The 19,144-nt window shown below is 42.0% G+C and overlaps 2 protein-coding genes across 4 annotated transcripts; one reads left to right on the forward strand and one right to left on the reverse strand.

Moving 5' to 3' along the window:
* Positions 1-585: 585 nt before the first annotated feature.
* On the reverse strand, positions 586-9,206 carry trappc6bl (trafficking protein particle complex subunit 6B, like). 2 transcript variants are annotated; one of them, XM_061682457.1, is made up of 7 exons: positions 9,133-9,206; positions 8,573-8,670; positions 8,389-8,456; positions 8,188-8,305; positions 8,018-8,101; positions 7,841-7,934; positions 586-3,425 (listed from the first exon to the last, which is right to left on the reverse strand). In XM_061682457.1, the coding sequence occupies exons 2-7, from the start codon at positions 8,666-8,668 to the stop codon at positions 3,394-3,396; spliced, it is 492 nt and encodes a 163-aa protein (XP_061538441.1). In that variant the 5' UTR covers positions 8,669-8,670; positions 9,133-9,206; the 3' UTR covers positions 586-3,393. The 2 variants fall into 2 exon arrangements, with proteins under 2 accessions (XP_061538441.1, XP_061538440.1); XM_061682456.1 differs by lacking the exon at positions 9,133-9,206 and adding an exon at positions 8,959-9,123.
* A 111-nt stretch (positions 9,207-9,317) lies between these two features.
* bloc1s3 (biogenesis of lysosomal organelles complex-1, subunit 3) lies at positions 9,318-12,853 on the forward strand. 2 transcript variants are annotated; one of them, XM_061681789.1, is made up of 5 exons: positions 9,318-9,388; positions 9,618-9,736; positions 9,818-10,004; positions 10,251-10,351; positions 12,468-12,853. In XM_061681789.1, exons 2-5 carry the CDS (start codon positions 9,623-9,625, stop codon positions 12,651-12,653), a joined length of 588 nt encoding a protein of 195 aa, XP_061537773.1. In that variant the 5' UTR covers positions 9,318-9,388; positions 9,618-9,622; the 3' UTR covers positions 12,654-12,853. The 2 variants fall into 2 exon arrangements, with proteins under 2 accessions (XP_061537773.1, XP_061537774.1); XM_061681790.1 differs by having other exon boundaries at positions 9,342-9,388; positions 9,509-9,736.
* The last annotated feature ends 6,291 nt before the right edge of the window (positions 12,854-19,144 follow it).

A 19,144-nucleotide genomic window follows, 5' to 3' on the forward strand; every position in this document is an offset into this window, starting at 1 on the left:
CAGTGAGTGGCATCGATATATACACATCATTCATGGAAAAGACAGAAAAAAAAACACAATACCAGGCTCCTGGGACTTTAAATCTTCTCTTTATTCAATTTACTAAGACATTTGATCAACCAACACATGTTGGACTAAGTATGTAGAATGATCTTGCGCAAAAGATTATGAACATATGATCACATTTACTGAATTTGAGCAATTAAGGGAAACACATTTCAATAAGAACTCATTTATTCTGCTTTCACAGTTTATTTGCAACTAGATTCTTATATTAAGGCCACTCAAAAACTTGTATTGTGCAAGGTCTGGACACTGTTCGAGCCCTGATTTTTTACATTTTTTTTTCTTCCAACCAAAATAATGGAAATATAAATTTGTATCAGGGTCTGACGTGTCATACAAGCATTAAAAAAAAGTTTTTCGCTACACTGGAGCTACATTAACACTACAAAGTAAAAAAAGCTCACCCTTAGTGAAAGTGGGAGGGTTGCTGAAAGTGAGTTGATTTGATGAATCACGTTTTACAATTCTTAACCATCAGTAAGTGTGTGTAAAAAAAAAAAACAGGTTAACTGGAGTATATCAAAACAAAGATTCACCATCAATTTGACACAATGACAAACAGGCTACGTGCACCTGAGATATGAGTCTCTTCACATTAAAAATGAAACATCTGTTCATTTTATGCTTTGAAAATATTATGGTTGCTTGAGTCATATTCTACTGAGCAGCCAGGACAACTAGAGATGCATATACTGTACTACTTTCCTATACAGTATTGCAATAAGTTTTATAGTTCAATGGTCACGTCACATTTTTTTGTGTTTGCCATCACTGTTACTCGTCACAATAAGAAAAAGAAAAAGACTGAAAGCGGGAAACACATGAATGGAACGAATCTTTTCGATGATGTTCACTGAACTAAAGTCTTGCAGCCTTTCCTGAGGTATGGACTCGGGAGCGATGTCAAGCACAATGACAAGTTGGCTGCTGATTTTCTTTGACTTGAGAAGCATATTTTTCTACAAATTTTGGTAGGATTCCAAAGTGTATAACTTCCAGGGCATTTGACTCAATAGAGGTACTGATCGTGTTAGCCAATAAAGCTAAGAAAAAAATGGGGAGCAGATACATTCTACTTTTCCTGTTTTCAGCCTCCCCTCTTAATTCACACCATCCTTGGTCTCTTCTTGTCATGCTTACTCCCTACCCCCAACTCCTCCCATCTCTCATAAACTCCTCCTTTTTTACATTTCATTTCCATCAAGCCTCCTGGAGAGGCTTCTAATTCTCTCCATCCCAGTTTCCCTTCACTCCCTTCCTCCACCCGATTTCTGCAACTCCAGCCCCTGCCTCCTCCTCGCTGGCTCCCTCTCTAATCCTGCCTGCAGACTTGTTTTATTTTCATAGGATTTGTGTTTTCAACTTTTCAGTGGGTCGCAGCACATGCATATTCTGATGTGTTTCAATCAAATACAGTTTACTTCATGTGTGGATTGCTGTTGCATTGTTCATATGACAAAGAGTGACTTAACTTTATGATTATTCAGCTCACTGGATAATCTTGTTTCAAAGGCTTTAACCCTGTTTTTGCACAATTACAAGCAGAATGAAAACAGGTAATTAGCAACCAAAGTGAGAATCCAACACTTCCACTGCTGTCATCTACGACGTTTAATATTGCAAATAATTAAACAGTTGGAGATACTATTCATTTTTCTCTGAAATCTAACTACAACAATTGCCTTTTTAATAAAGTGGGGGATTTCAGTTGTCTGGATTGACTACACTGTTACAGAATTTAAGATTTAGGATATGCAGTCCATTCACATAGATGTCAGGAGCAGAAATAGTAATTCAACATTTATGGTACGAAGGAAAAATGAAGTAATGGTTGTAGACATTGTAACATAATGTAAAATGATTTGGATTTGTAAAAGGCTCATGGAAGCAAGTTGCTTTCAGTGTACAAGTAATATAAACACTCTGTTGTATGAGTTTTTGAAAGTGCTCAAAGGACAGGCTAAGAGTACATAAACATTATGGCTTTTGTGCCTGGATACAATTGAAATTACAATTAAACTATGAATGATTATAGTCACAAATTATTTTGCCATTATCCAAATGTTTGAGAACAGACAAAATGATTGAAGAGTAAAAATCAAGGTAGAGATTTGTGTGAGAAAAGCAGATCCGAGCTGGATCGAGTTTCTAGACGGCCATTGCAGTGTAAGCGCTTACAACAGAACAACAGCGCTGTGTGTCCCTCTAGTGGCTCATGCTACAGCATCCACAAGAGGTGTGGACCAGACTCAAAATTTTGCCTTACTAAAATGTTTGTCTTTTATTTTAAAAAATACAAGAGATTCAGTCAATATTACAAATTGCATTCAGTGTTTGTAGTCATTTTATCTAGATTCTAGATCATTTACTGTTCTCAAATGAGCACATATATATGAAATGTTTAACCATTATCTCTTTTGGCTAGGTTACATTAAAATATAGTGGGCAAACATACGACTAGGACACTTTATGTTGATCTCTTCTTACATTTGTCACACATCTACAAGTTTATTAGACCACCTGTTAGAAATGAGGATGATACCATCCAGCATTACAATGTGGATTCTTTCCATTTCAATGAGCTGTAGACATTTCACCATTTTACTTTTTATACACAAGTTAGAGCCACTCACTGTCTTACAAGCCAAAAATTAATCAAGTGTAACATTCAACCATGAAAACGTTTTTTTTTTTCCTGTTCAAGAATGCAAGTAAATAATTGCAATTAATCAACAAATAACATGACTTACTATTGTTTTCATATTTCTTGTAAAATGGTACATTTGCAAATTAATGGATAACAATTATAAAGAGAAATATTTCTGTTAAAGAGACAAAAAAACAAGCCTTTTTTTTTTAATGACAACTGCTGTTACATTAGGGCAGCAGTGGAATTAAACCTACAATGTGGGATGCTCTAATGAATTTGTTAAGCTCTATTGATATTTCTGTAAAACAGATACATGTGAACACAGTTTGCGAGGGCATCGAGATCAAGGACTGAATTTACTGAATGCAAAAAGACAACACACTATCAAGCAGAATGACCAATCGGGGCTTGGTTTCACTTCCGTCCATACAATAGATGAAAAAAGCATTTTGCTGACTTGCTCAGAACTCAGCAAGAAGAGACGCTGCATCTGTATCCAATTTCAACAAGTACAGTATAGGTAGCAAGCCCCACAACTATGGGCATTACTCTGTCTGATTCTTTCTGTTGTTGCAGTAATGAAAGGAAGAGAATGGAAGGTAATTTATTTTTTGGTAACATCAGAACCTGACATTAAGGACAAGGGTGTTTGAACTAAGCAGCAAGGTGGGACCTTGTCATAATTTCTGGATCACCACTTGAAACTTACCTGCAAAGAGAACAGCACAGTCAATAATGTGTTTTAATTTACAAACATTTTTTAAATGACATAACTTTCATTCTGTACATGAACTACAGTTTGGCTTCTTTATATTCAGCGGATCTTTTAAAAAGGACAGACAAAACAGACGTACCGTAAAAAATGGAAATCTCAATTTGTCTGAGAGTGAAAATGTTGCCATCATTAAACATTTATTAATTGGACGGAAATAATATATATATATATATATATATATATCCATTTTCTACCACTTATCCGAGGTCGGGTCGCGGGGGCAGTAGCTTTAGCAGGGACGCCCAGACTTCCCTCTCCCCAGCCACTTCATCCACTTCTTCCGGGGGGATCCCGAGGCGTTCCCAGGCCAGCCGAAGGACGTAGTCTCTCCAGCGTGTCCTGGATTGACCCCGGAGTCACCTCCCGGTGGGACGTGCCCGGAACACTTCACTGGGGAGGCGTCCGGGAGGCATCCTGAATCAGATGCCCCAGCCACCTCATCTGGCTCCTCTCGATGTGAAGGAGAAGCGGCTCTACTCTGAGATCCTCCCTGATGACTGAGCTTCTCACCCTCTCTCTAAGGGAGATCCCGGACATCCTGCGGAGGAAACTCATTTCAGCCGCTTGTATCCTGGATCTTGTTCTTTCTGTCACGACCCACAGCTCGTGACCATAGGTGAGGGTAGGAACGTAGATCGACCGGTAAATCGAGCCTTTCGGCTTAGCTCCTTCTTTACCACAACGGATCGATACTAAGTCCGCATCACTGCAGACGCCGCACGGATCCGACTGTCGATCTCCCGTTCCATTCTTCCCTCACTCGTGAACAAGACCCCAAGTTACTTGAACTCCTCCACTTGGAGCAGGATCTCATCCCCGACCTGGAGAGGGCACGCCACCCTTTTCTGACTGAGGACCACGGTCTCAGATTTGGAGGTGCTGATTCTCATCCCAGCCGCTTCACACTCGGCTGCGAACTGCTCCAGTGAGAGTTGGAGGCCATGGCTTGATGAAGCCAACAGAACCACATCATCAGCAAAAAGCAGAGATGCAATACTGAGGCCACCAAACCGGATCCCCTCTATGCCTCGGCTGCGCCTAGAAATTCTGTCCATAAAAGTTATGAACAGAATCGGTGACAAAGGGCAGCCTTGGCGCTGTCCAACCCTCACCGGAAACGAGTACGACTTACTGCCGAATATGCGGACCAAACTCTGATGCCGGTCGTACAGGGACCGAACAGCCCGTATCAGGGGTTCGCATCCCATACTCCCGAAGCACCCCCCACAGGACCCCCCCGAGGGACACGGTCGAACGCCTTCTCTAAGTCCACAAAACACATGTAGACTGGTTGGGCTAACTCCCATGCACCCTCGAGGACCCTGCCAAGGGTGTAGAGCTTCCCGACGGACCCTCCTCTCCAGCACCACTGAATAGACCTTACCAAGGAGGCTGAGGAGTGTGATCCACCTGTAGTTGGAACACATCCTCCGATCCCCCTTCTTAAAAAGGGGGACCACCACCCCAGTCTGCCAATCCAGAGGGACTGTCCCCAATGTCCACGCGATGTTGCAGAGGCGTGTTAAACAGGACAGCCCTACAACATCCAGAGCCTTGAGGAACTCTGGGTGAATCTCATCCACCGAGGAGCTTTTTAACCACCTCGGTAACCTCAACCCCAGAGATAAGAGAGCCCGCCTCAGAGAAACCCAGACTCTGCTCTCATGGGAAGGCGTGTCGGTGGAATTGAGGAGGTCTTCGAAGTATTCTCCCCACCGGCTCACAACGTCCCGAGTCGAGGTCAGCAGCGCCCCATCCCCACTATACACATTGTTGATGGTGCACTGCTTCCCCTTCCTGAGACGCGAACCAGAATTTCCTCGAAACCGTCCGGAAGTCTTTCTCCATGGCCTCACTGAACTCCTCCCACGCCCGAGTTTTTGCGTCAGCGACCACCAAAGCTGCATTCCGCTTGGCCAGCCGGTACCCATCAGCTGCCTCAGGAGTCTCACATGCCAAAAAGGCCCCATAGGACTCCTATGGCCTGCCATGGCACGGCCTTCCACCGGAGCTGCTGAGACAGTTCTACACAGCGGTCATCGAATCAGTCCTGTGTTCTTCGATCACAGTCTGGTTTGGTGCTGCTACAAAAAAGGACAAACTCCGACTGCAACGGACAATCAAAACTGCTGAAAGGATTGTCGGTACCCCCCTACCCACCATTGAGGACTTGCACGCTGCCAGAACTAAGACAAGGGCGTGCAAAATCCTCTCGGACCGTCTGCACCCCGGTCACCAGCTCTTCCAGCTCCTTCCCTCAGGTAGGCGCTACCGATCAACGCAAACTAGAACTAGTAGACATTCCAACAGCTTCTTCCCTCTTGCGATCAACTTCTTAAACACCTAACCTATAATTCCATTACAACAAGCTGGAAATTTTATTTTATTTTTTTGGACTTGAGTTCGTTGTCACATTTCTGTGGGGCCAATTATGTATTACTCGTGCACTCACTGTAGTTGTCTCGCCATGCTGCACTATTTGCATATACTGGCCACTCATGCCAGAGTAGCATCTGCTCCATTTGCACACTGATTGAGGAGTATCTGTAACATTTCCACAACCAACATTGTCCCAGATGATCGCACTCCTCGTCACTTTAAACCGCATACACTCCTTGAAGTCTCGGCGCCCTTTGCACAATGGTCATTGCACCGGACTATTGCAATATTAGTCATTCGAACTGCTCTAAGTGCTAGAGGACTCTGCATCTTTTTGCACAATTGTTTTTTGTCAATGTCTTTATGTCCCCAAAGTGTTCTGTAAATTGACTGTCTGTTGTACTAGAGCGGCTCCAACTACCGGAGACAAATTCCTTGTGTGTTTTGGGCATACTTGGCAAATAAAGATGATTCTGATTCTTCAGCTTGACGGCATCCCTCACGTTCGGGGATTGCCGCCACGACAGGCACCGACCACCTTACGGCCACAGCTCCGGTTGGTCGCCTCAGCAATGGAGGCGCGGAACATGGTCCACTCGGACTCGATGTCCCCCGCCTCCCCCGGAACATAAGCAAAGTTCAGTCCGAGGTGGGAGTTGAAACTCCTTCTGACAGGGGATTCCGCCATACTTTCATTGGGCAGCCATGTTACCCTTTCGGGCTGTGCCTGGCCATGGGTGCAGGCAGCCATGGGTGCAGGCCCGGCCACCAGGCGCTCGCCTTCGAGCCCCACCTCCGGGCCTGGCTCCAAAGGGGGGCCCCGGTGACCCGCGTCCGGGCAAGGGAAACCTGAATCCATTTATTGTACTCGTCATAGGGGTTTTTGGAGCCGTGCTTTGTCTGGTCCCTCACCTAGGACCTGTTTGCCATGGGTGACCCTGCCAGGGGCATAAAGCCCCAGACAACTTAGCTCCTCGGATCATTGGGACACACAAACCCCTCCACCACGATAAGGTGACGGCTCAAGGAGGGGTGTGTGTGTGTGTGTGTGTGTGTGTGTGTGTGTGTATATATATGAGACAGCGAGAGCTCTCCATTGTATGTTCCTTTTCTGGGGCTCAAACGTATGTGGACATTTGGCATATTACCAGAACCATAAATCTTAATACTTGGACAAAAATAATTAGCAGTCAGTGAGTGACAGAAGTTGAATTTTCTCCCTGGAGACTTTTTGCCAGGCCTTCACTAAAGCAACCTTCAGTGACTGCTCATTCGAGGCTCTAATTGCCTTCACTTATCTCTTCCATATTTGAAAAGCATGCGTTATTGGGTTGAGATAAGGAGACTGACATGGTTATTATAGTAGATTAAATTTATTTTCCTTCAATTTGTGCTGACCTGTTAGCTTGGGCTTCGAGGGCTTTGCTCAAGTATGATGGAATTTACACCTTTGGAAATTAAAAAAATGCCAATTCCTCGTTTGCTAACAACTGGACATAAGACTAGTGCCGTCAGGTAGCCGAAGATACAGAAGCGTTGTGGAATTAGCAACATTTCTGTGCGACAGGTAAATTAATCACTATTTTTATTTAATTGTACATTCCAAAAAAACAAAACTTCAAACGGCTAACATCTAGTATTATAGTAACACACTATTTCAAATAAGTCATGCTACCAACGTAGCAGCCGTGCTTGACATCATCTTGTTTACAGTTATAATGCTAGCTTAGTATTGTCCTTTAACGTTACAAGGGGTTTGCATTAAGTTTAAACCATCTGCATTCATTCTCTTGATTGTATTGTTCTAACAATGATAAGTTAAACTTCTCCAGAATATTCTTGTTTTCTGTTGATGATGTGACCTGCTTATGCAACTTTACAGAAATTACAGTTTCAGGGACATTCAACTTTAGAGGTTTCAACGCATTCCTTATTATGGACTAAAACATTGACTGTCTGATGGTACTTACATGATGGCATGACAGAGACCTCAGCTGTAACCACACTTTCAAGACCTAGATTTGACAGAGCTCCTCTCACCACACCACATGAAAAGGCAAGGTACTGAGGATGAAAAAGACACAAAAAATAGGAGAGTTGCTAACAAATTAGGTTGGGGGGTTGGAGTACAAAATACGTGCCCTAACCTTAGGTGCTTGATCCAAATACTGTTTACCATTAGACAGCTGTGTCAGCAAATTAAATTTGTTGTCCTGCAATACATAGGTGCCCTAAAGATATATGAAGATATGAAGAAATGTAAGATGTGATACTTCAAAAACGATGACAAATAAAATCGTTTTGATTTGATTTTTACCTGATGGTTAGTTCTGAGATTGTCCACCTGCCTCCTGAATACTTTTGTCCAGAAGTCTTTACAAATAAATTTCATTATATCCAACTCATCTTTGAAGCAGGGGGAGTCCCTTGTCAACCTTGAGAGGGCGAACATGTACAACATATTAAGAGGGACTGTAAGGTATTGCAATTAAAGAGTAATTGTCATTGAGCCATCTACCTCTCGATGAGCCCTTGTCCGACTCTGTAGCCCATCCCCTCCAAAATGGAAACACGGGAGGACCTCTCCTTTATGGAAAATAATTATTGGAAGTTTGGCATGGCTAAAGGCCACTTTAATAATAATAATTGCACACACAAAAAATAAACATACTCGATGAGAATTAGCATTCATTTCTACAAACCTTGTTGTCCGCCTCTCCTTTCATGGATTGCTGATCCCTGTAAATGTGTGCCACAATCTCCATATGGAGAAACTCGAACACAGCGTCGTCTGCCATCCCTGACAACCACGCAATAAGAAATAGTACACGGGTAAGATAGTCTAAAACTTGCAAAACGTGAATTGTTGTTGTGAGTCACGGCTAAAATCTTTGATGAAAGGAAAGTCTTGACAACAAGCAGCTAGCTAGCTTGGTCATAGGCTGTCACCAAGATGCACGTTTCATCTCGCTTACGTTACTTCCCATCATATGTGACGGAAAATGAATTGGGACATGCATTAATCTTTCTGATATGTTATTTTAAATCCAACCGCGACATAGAGGGTAGAATAAAGTGTTAATCCTACCCGTCAAACCAACCGCAGTTATAAAGGTAAACACAAGACACTTTCTGGGGTTCACTCGAAATCAACGCAAGGACAGTACGAGGGTTTAACTACTAACTGAATATGTCAAAACCAACATGAAAACGATGTCACAATACAAGGGTTCCACAACAGTGGAGAAATGTATTCAGAGACTTATTTTTGTGTCCGGTGTTCATCTTTTAGCAGAGAGGACATGTGGATGGGGCAGGGACACACACCACCAAATCGGTGTACGCCGTCGAATATGAAGCTGACCCTTTTACTATCAGCTGACAGCAATTTCCTCCTACCAGAACGCTGTTCCCCACGTGACACACATACTGCTTTTTGATTGGAGTTTAGGAACAAACTATTTCCTGTCTGCTCATGTGATCTGTTTTACTGCTGAATTCGGTGTTGACAACCTGAGGTTTGTTTTAGTTTCTGTTGTATTGCATCGTTTCGCGTTTAATTGCGCTAAGAGTTAGATATGAGTGCATGCGGCAGTCGGTGTTTTTTAGCTGAAATCAATTGAGATATTTTGTTGTAGTGTGGTTGTTTGCTCTTGTGTGTGTGTGTGTGTGTGTGTGTGTGTGTGTGTGTGTGTGTGCGTGCGCGTGCGTGCGTGCGCGTGCGTGCGTGTGTGCGTGCGCTGCCAGCGGTCATGTGTAGCAGGTACCAGATAGTAGTGCAGGGCGAGGCATCAGAGACGGACTCCGATGACGAGGTGTATATCACCTCTCTGTCAGCTCCTCAGACTACCATTGCCGGAGCCAAGGTTGTTTTGTTGTCGGTGAACATAAAAACAAACCTCCTCCACCTTCTTTCAGAAACCTCATTTGTCTGTCGGTCCTTCCAGGTTCAAGGGGAAGCTTCTGAAACGGACAACGAGGATGAGGTGGAGACGGCAGACCAAGGTCCTGCATTGAGTCATGAAAGTGCCGAGATACTCAAAAGAGATCTACCTCCGCTTATTGTAGTGAGAGATCACCCTGACATACAATCAGTTGTGGAAGACAGAGCAAGCCCTACGCAGAAGCCTTTTGGTGAGCGGTGCACACATAAAATAGTCACTGTTGTTACATGAATGACACATTATTAATTAAGGTGGGCATGACAACTTACCAAAGAATCAATCTAAGACAAAAGGTGTCAACAGGTACTTTTGTCCATACTTTGAACCACAACAAGGACTGAACATTTTTATTCTGGGTGCACTAAGCATTTTCACTAAATCCATGCTCTTTTAATAGTGCCTCACTGTATTTACATTTATAGTGTTAAATTTGCAGGTGACACATTATTACAGCAGAAGTTGCAGGAGTCAAACAGCCGGCTTTATTCTGACGTGGGACAGATGTTACGACACGTGTATGGGAGTGCCAGCAAAGAGGTACTGTACATCTCTTCCGATAGGGACGACTACTTAAGTGTCGGTTACGTCATGACCAGTAGCACAACATAATGGGATCCTGTACAAGAGCTTGATCAAACTGGACCTTTGCAAAGATCAGAATGTTCAGTTCTGATTGACATTGTCTGAGTGGTGTCCAGTTAGTTACTATATACGACAGTAGGTGTGGGTGTGGTTTTCAGTGGTGTAAAACTGCACGGCATCATACTGAGAGCTGTTTTTAATATTACCTTGTTTTTCTTGCATGTAACTAAGCATTGTGAACAAAATAACGCTACAGCTAAGACTAGATAGAAGTTATGCAGTTCTACACCACCGCAAACTCCACAATACTAAATGCATTGTTAAACTAATACCCCACCGACAATGAATCAATACAGTTCACTATTGTCTTTGAAAAGACAGAATTTTATTTTCATGTACTAGATCTCATTAGATGACTGTGCAAGTGGCCTTTATGTTGTGTCCGGTTGGTGTTTTATGAAGATGTAGACGTTTCAATGCTTATGCATCTCATTCAGCTATCTGTTGAATGTAAATGTAAAAATTCACATGCCATAATGTAGATATGCATTCAATAATATCGTTAGCCTAATAAAATAGTTGCCTCAGTCATAGTTTTTTTTTTTTTTTTTTTGAAAAAATAAATAAATAAATTCAACTAACGAGAAGTCCAGTTGCCTCAATTCAACCTTTGAGAATTATATTGACCTTGATTACTGAGGAACTACATAGACATAAAGAAAACACATTTTTTTTTAAAAATTGACATAGTTGTTTTTGTGTCTTTAATGCGCAAGTTGCAAGCCATGCAGGTTGCCTTCCTCTTTTGCCAGACTTCATCGACAACATAGTCCTTGAATCCAAATTTTATTATCTCTGAAGCTCCTTCCATAGTTGTTCATACAGGTGGCTAAGTCACACTAGCATACTGTTTTGCCAGGTTGGCCCGACTGACCCTGCAAAACATTTCTTACTTAAAAAAAATAATAATAATAATAAGGGAAACCGTCGTAATTAAAATGCAGATATTCAACTCTAAACGTGATGACTTGTCAAGTCATGTAGTTCAAGTCAAGTCAAGTCTCTTGGCTAGCAAGTCAAAGTCAAGTCAAGTCTTTCTGAAGTTTTTCGGCAAGCAAGTCACAAGTCATAAAACTGGCAACTTGAGTCGACTCGAGTCAAGTCATTTGACTCGTGTGTCCCCATCTCTGCTGAAGGCACAAATGAAAAATTTAAGTCATTTGGTAAAGCTGAGGTGAAACTGTTCAGCTGTCCTATTTCTATGTCAGGTCACGTATATATACAACAAAGTGGCTCTGGTCCTAATATGTATCCACTGTTTTTAGTGTCACCAAGAGTGAGGAGGGCTTGAATTCTCCGTGTTGACATCATGTTTGTTCTCATATTTCCATACTTGTAATCATCACTTTATCCATTTGTGTGTGATGGATGGGATTTGGGTCTGTCTTTCAAAGTGTTTCACTCACTGATTGTTGTGAAAAAGTCCCAGGGGAGAAGTCCACAGTGCTCCTATTTTGGCCAGCATTATTCTGCCCCCCCCCCCCCCCCCCCCCCGCCCCCCACCATACACACACACGCACACACATACACACACACACATAAACACTACATTCGTTCAGAGTGACTTCATTTGAAGAAAGTTGGTAATATAGACTTTATTTTCCCCCCACAGAGGAGTGATTAATAACAATATTTGAAATCCATGTGGTTATAATATCATTTCATAACTATGGATCTCCGGGTTCAGGGGAGTCTTTAGTCTATACAATAATAATCTTAGGGGGAAATGTGTGATACATGACTCTTAATATGATATGTAAATTATCATTATTGATTTAAAAGCCATCCATCATATAAGGTTCCGCATCGTCAACACTTTTTTTTGAGCAAGCACATTGTTTTTTTTTTGACAGTAAGTTAAAAATGACTTTGGCAATTATACTATTAGGCTAATAACATGTCTTTTCAAAACTATTTTACAATGTCTATTTATTACTATATGCACGACAAGTTTCAGTGTTTAAAACATATTTTAAAATCATTTCATTGAGACTTATTTTTCTTGTCAAAGGTGCGCAGTGCAACAGCACAGCTTAACATGTCACAGAGCGCCATCATCAACGCTTCCCACAACATCCGACTGATTTTGGATGACTTGAAAGCTGTGTCTGAAAAGATTGACATCATCACCAGCTGTCAGATATTACCTGATATTAAGATGAACCATTCAGATGAGAATAACACTCCTGTATCATGAAGAAACGAATAAGTATAGATGTTATGAAAGAATAATGGGTAGTTTTGGGCTGCAACAAGTGCCCCAGTGTTTATAAAGTATGCATATGAGCAAGCCAGAATGTTTAGCAACTTGATTTGTTTTGCTATTATTATTTGAAAGGCCACAACTAATATTTATTGCTCTCATTTGATATAAATTTATGATTTGAAATATTTGTACTTTTGTTGCATCTCTTTTTAACAACAGTAATCAGACTTGAACTGCTGATCTTTTTCTGTGTACATAGTTAAAATGTTTTATTATATACCTCATATTCTATACAATATAAAATACCGTTCTTACCAAGACATGAGCAATGTAATGGCCTCAAATCACTGTACTGTTTGTGTGTGATCATACCTGGCATTTTTAAAAACACTTACGAGACTTAATTAAAGTAAATTTGATAATACATCAAATTCATGTGATTTCGTGGTTAGGAAATATGTGCTCTACTAATTATATATATTAAAATATGAGCTAAGTGAAACTATTTGTCAAGATTATGTGGTATGAGTCACAACCATATTTTTGAACTTTCAGAATCAGAATCATCTTTATTTGCCAAGTATGTCCAAAACACACAAGGAATTTGTCTCCGGTAGTTGGAGCCGCTCTAGTACAACAGACAGTCAATTTACAGAACACTTTGGGGACATAAAGACATTGACAAAAAACAATTGTGCAAAAAGATGCAGAGTCCTCTAGCACTTAGAGCAGTTCGAACGACTAATATTGCAATAGTCCGGTGCAATGACCATTGTGCAAAGGGCGCCGAGACTTCAAGGAGTGTATGCGGTTTAAAGTGACGAGGAGTGCGATCATCTGGGACAATGTTGGTTGTGGAAATGTTACAGATACTCCTCAATCAGTGTGCAAATGGAGCAGATGCTACTCTGGCATGAGTGGCCAGTATATGCAAATAGTGCAGCATGGCGAGACAACTACAGTGAGTGCACGAGTAATACGTAATTGGCCCCACAGAAATGTGGCAACGAACTCAAGTCAAAAACTTTCCAGCTTGTTGTAATGGAATTATAGGTTAGGTGTTTAAGAAGTTGATCGCAAGAGGGAAGAAGCTGTTGGAATGTCTACTAGTTCTAGTTTGCGTTGATCGGTAGCGCCTACCTGAGGGAAGGAGCTGGAAGAGCTGATGACCGGGGTGCAGACGGTCCGAGAGGATTTTGCACGCCCTTGTCTTAGTTCTGGCAGCGTGCAAGTCCTCAATGGTGGGTAGGGGGGTACCGACAATCCTTTCAGCAGTTTTGATTGTCCGTTGCAGTCGGAGTTTGTCCTTTTTTGTAGCAGCACCAAACCAGACTGTGATGGAAGAACACAGGACTGATTCGATGACCGCTGTGTAGAACTGCCTCAGCAGCTCCTGTGGCTGGCCGTGCTTTCTCAGAAGCCGCAGGAAGTACATCCTCTGCTGGGCCTTTTTGAGGACGGAGTTGATGTTGGTCGCCCACTTCAGGTCCTGAGAGATTGTAATTCCCAGGAACTTGAAGCTCTCGACGGTTGACACAAGGCAGCTGGACAACGTGAGGGGCAGCTGTGGCGAAGGATGCCTCCTGAAGTCCACGATCATCTCTACCGTCTTGAGCGTGTTCAGCTCCAGGTTGTGTCGGCCGCACCACAGCTCCAGCCGCTCCGCTTCCTGTCGATATGCAGACTCGTCACCGTCCTTGATGAGGCCGATGACAGTGGTGTCATCTGCAAACTTCAGGAGCTTGACAGTCGGGTTCGCTGAGGTGCAGTCGTTCGTGTAGAGAGAGAAGAGCAGCGGAGAGAGGACACAACCTTGGGGCGCCCCAGGGCTGATGCTGCGTGTGGATGAGGTGGGCTCCCCCAGCCTGACCTGCTGTGTCCTGCCCGTCAGAAAGCTGTAAATCCACTGGCAGATGGCAGATGAGACGCTGAGCTGGAGAAGCTTGGTTGAAAGGAGTTCAGGGATGATGGTGTTGAACGCTGAGCTGAAGTCCACGAACAGGATCCTCGCGTAGGTCCCTGCACTGTCGAGGTGTTCTAGGATGAAGTGCAGTCCCATGTTGACTGCATCATCCGCAGACCTGTTCGCTTGGTAGGCAAATTGCAGGGGGTCCAGCAGGGGACCTGTGACACTCTTGAGGTGGTCCAGCACGAGACGTTCAAAGGACTTCATGACCACAGATGTCAAAGCGACAGGCCTGTAGTCATTCAGACCAGAGATTGCAGGTTTCTTGGGGACTGGAATGATGGTGGAGCGTTTGAAACAGGATGGAACTTCGCATATTTCCAAATATCTGTTAAAGATCTGAGTGAAGACTGGAGCGAGCTGGTCCGCGCAGACTTTGAGGCAGGATGGGGACACATGGTCCGGTCCTGCCGCTTTGTTAATCTTCTGTTGTTTGAAGATGCGTCTCACATCCTGTTCATGGATGGTTAACGCAGAAGTCAGAGGTGCGGTTGTGGTCGCGGGTGCGGCCGGGTGGGCGTGTGGAGTGAAAGTGTCCTTTTCAAATCTGCAATAGAAGGTATTCAAGTCGTTGGCTAGTGTGCTATTGTTCTCAGCTTGGGGGGATCGTCGCTTGTAATTAGTCAGCAATTGGAATGCATGCCAAACTGTTTTTGAGTCGCCGCCCAACCTTATTTCAACAAATTTAATTTTGGAAGCAAGATCTACGTTTGTCTTTTGCAGAATTTAGTATTAGATAATATTAGAACTTAGTTTATATAAAAGTTCATTTAGTTAGTTTAGTAGTTTAGTTCATATAAAAACATCAGTACCACTAAAGTTACACACAAGTAACTGATGAAGTGAAGTGATGTTGACTCTCAATTATCAATAGTTTACTGGTAATGTCACCTTTATCGTACTATATGTCCATTTATTCCACAGCAAATTCCACCAGCATATCGCTTACTGTTCAAATAGGATCTGATGAGACGTTTATGTTTCATGGTGATTGTGTAAAACTGTCGCATTCATCCTTTCTGTTGACATTTTGTTCTGATGTTTTTGGCCCCAATCGTACATGGATTGTTTTATTTACATGTCTGACTGCTGTGTAAATATAAACACCACAACTAGCAGGTTGGGAGCTGTGACAGTAATACACATAATAAGAACCCAAACACCATCAGAAGCACTGACTGACATTTGCAATGTCAATTCTAACATTTGTTCCATGAAATTGTATTACTTTATTCCCAACAGTCTATTCTATTCATTTCATAGCGTTTATCTTGGCTGCAATTTCTATGAGCGTGTGGATGATTTCAGTCTGTCTAGACTCTAGACGTTAATTGTGATGTATTGTGATGTAGTGACTCATTCTTGCCACATGATGCCATCAGCGGTTGAGAAATTCCAACTTCTCTTTACTAGCATAATCGACAGTCTTTAATATACCTTACACAGAAGACAGTATATATACCCTTCTATTCTTAGAACTGATTACTATATTTTTAAATGATCAGCATGAATAAGGTGTGATCAATGCCATCAGTGTCAATACCACACCTTGCCTTTACTCTGTATTCGCTGGATATGTCCTAAATTGCACTGTTGCATTTGGCCCGATTTCTCATCTGAACTTGTGTCTCTTCTGTATTCTCTTTTACCCATCGGATCAAAAGTCGCCTTTATCCTCTTTAAATAGAGCCACAAAGAGCCAAGCCCGTAATAAATGAGGGAATAAAGAGACACTGCTTTGCCGAAGGCCAGAGGTGGGAGTAAGTCACATATGTGCATGTCACCAGCAAGTCTCAAGTCATAACCTTCAAGTCTCGAGCAACTCCCAAGTCACTGTGGGAGAAAATCAAGCAAGTCAAGTCGAGTCGAGTCATTACTGGGTTTAAGCAAGTCGCAAGTCAGGTCATGCAATCTTGCTCCAGTCGCAACATAAATTAGAGTGGTAATAAAATGAAGTTGTATTTCATACTCAAATTAACTTAACTTTATTTCTGAACAAACTATGCTGTGTACTTTTTCGTGACAGCCTTGTAACTCCTACGGTTCTTAGAACACAACTAAGCAAAACCAAGACTTGTTTTCTGTTGGTCAAATATAATTAGATGTGTACCTAATGGGCTAAAGGAGATTGGAAGAGATTCCATGACATAAAAATGTTGCCATTGTTGTTGTGAACAAAATCTGCATTCCTCCTGTGTCCTCTTCTTCAATTAAATCACACAGTCAGGTTTGTTAATTTATTTAGAAGCACTGACTTTGGACAATTGACCATTGTCATTAGATTAAATGTTATGTTTCATATGCTGTGGTCTCAATTTTAAAAACATACTGCAGGCAGCTTTATCACAGAGCCGACACAACAGATGACATTTTGATCGTGACTCTTCAATAAATATGTTCAGTAGTATGAAAATTATATTCACACATAGCTACTCACAATTGGTACTGTACTTAGTAATAGCGAAACGCACTTTTGTCAACGACATTTTTATCGCCGTGATCGTAATGCAAAGTGATCCGATACAGCAGACCTATAACTCACTTAGCATCTTCTACCTCTTTCGCCATGTCTGCAAACGTGTCTGCCACTTTTGTTTTGTTTGATTTTTAATCTCCAGAACACCAGCAACGCCGTTTCACTTCTGCATACAGCGGTTGGCATTTTATTTTAGGGCTATTTTCTGTTCTAGAGTGCATGAAAAAGAGAGCGAGAGAGAAAAAAGAGACTTTTGCGTGAACCGAAATAAAAGGATTGGACAATTATCATACCATCCCAGCCCTACTTATGTTACTTAGCTCTACTAAAACGTTCACAAACGCATCATTTTTATTTTTAATCGTTCGAAACCAGTCTATAAAACTTAATGTTTGATCAGCTAGTTAAATTAGTTTACCTGTATTTGTGAGTTTTGTAGTGACGGGTAAAATTTGACGCAGTTGTTTTTGTGTCTTTAATGCGCGAGTTGCAAGCCATGCAGGTTGCCTTCCTCTTTTGCCAGACTTCATCGACAACATAGTCCTTGAATCCAAATTTTATTATCTCTGAAGCTCCTTCCATAGTTGTTCATACAGGTGGCTAAGTCACATTAGCATACTGTTTTGCCAGGTTGGCCCGACTGACCCTGCAAAACATTTCTTACTTAAAATAAATAAATAATAATAATAAGGGAAACCGTCGCAATTAAAATGCAGATATCCAACTCTAAACGTGATGACTTGTCAAGTCATGTAGTTCAAGTCAAGTCTCTTGGCTAGCAAGTCAAAGTCAAGTCAAGTCTTTCTGAAGTTTTTCGGCAAGCAAGTCACAAGTCATAAAACTGGCAACTTGAGTCGACTCGAGTCAAGTCATTTGACTCGTGTGTCCCCATCTCTGCTGAAGGCACAACTGAAAAATGTAAGTCATTTGGTAAAGCTGAGGTGAAACTGTTCAACTGTCCTATTTCTATGTCAGGTCATGTATATATACAACAAAGTGGCTCTGGTCCAAATATGTCTCCACTGTTTTTAGTGTCACCAAGAGTGAGGAGGGCTTGAATTCTCCGTGTTGACATCATGTTTGTTCTCATATTTCCATACTTGTAATCATCACTTTATCCATTTGTGTGTGATGGATGGGATTTGGGTCTGTCTTTCAAAGTGTTTCACTCACTGATTGTTGTGAAAAAGTCCCAGGGTAGAAGTCCACAGTGCTCCTATTTTGGCCAGCATTATTCTGCCCCCCCGACCCCCACCATACACACACACGCACACACAGGCACACACATACACACACACACATAAACACTACATTCGTTCAGAGTGACTTCATTTGAAGAAAGTTGGTAATATAGACTTTATTTTCCCCCCACAGAGGAGTGATTAATAACAATATTTGAAATCCATGTGGTTATAAAATCATTTCATAATTATGGATCTCCGGGTTCAGGGGAGTCTTTAGTCTATGCAATCATAATCTTAGGGGGAAATGTGTGATACATGACTCTTCATATGATATGTAAATTATCATTATTGATTTAAAAGCTATCCATCATATAAGGTTCCGCATCGTCAACACTTTCCATATTTGCATTGTGCAGGCTTGATTACACTATCTCAACTCCCATCATTGGTTTAAATTGCACGTTAAGGGGATAGTCGTGGAACAGAGACAGAGAGTAAAAGACCTCATTAATGCATTGATCTGTTTCTATGTGATGCAGATCACATGAGTATAATGAGACCTCAGGGACACAGGATTCTGGGATCTTAATTTGAGAGATCAGCGTTTCAGCTAAAGCATTTCTCATATCCCATGGTATCTATTATCGTTCTTTTAATGAGAAACCACGACAAGAATGTGTGTGATCATCACCCATGCAGTGCTGAATGTGCGCCAGGATTTGATTTCCAGCTGAGGGATTTGGGGTATGGGCAACCTCCAATATAAATGAACTCATCAGAAACATACATACTTCATCCGTGTGTTACTGAATGTTTATATGAGGTTTGAGTAGGAAACCATCTGCTACTGTGCAGT

This window comes from Phycodurus eques, chromosome 7 (assembly GCF_024500275.1).
Source record: "Phycodurus eques isolate BA_2022a chromosome 7, UOR_Pequ_1.1, whole genome shotgun sequence".
NCBI classification, from domain to species: Eukaryota; Metazoa; Chordata; class Actinopteri; order Syngnathiformes; family Syngnathidae; genus Phycodurus; species Phycodurus eques.

Bases quoted from the DNA above. Each gene is read 5' to 3' on its own strand.
- trappc6bl (XM_061682457.1), bottom strand. From the start codon at position 8,668: ATGGCAGACGACGCTGTGTTCGAGTTTCTCCATATGGAGATTGTGGCA. The intron at 8,306-8,388 runs GTAGATGGCTCA...CGCCCTCTCAAG, and splicing joins GGACAAGGGCTCATCGAGAG to GTTGACAAGGGACTCCCCCT. The intron at 7,935-8,017 runs GTTAGGGCACGT...TTTCATCCTCAG, and splicing joins ATTTGGATCAAGCACCTAAG to TACCTTGCCTTTTCATGTGG.
- bloc1s3 (XM_061681789.1), top strand. From the start codon at position 9,623: ATGTGTAGCAGGTACCAGATAGTAGTGCAGGGCGAGGCATCAGAGACG. The intron at 10,005-10,250 runs GTGAGCGGTGCA...TTAAATTTGCAG, and splicing joins CCCTACGCAGAAGCCTTTTG to GTGACACATTATTACAGCAG. The intron at 10,352-12,467 runs GTACTGTACATC...TTCTTGTCAAAG, and splicing joins ATGGGAGTGCCAGCAAAGAG to GTGCGCAGTGCAACAGCACA.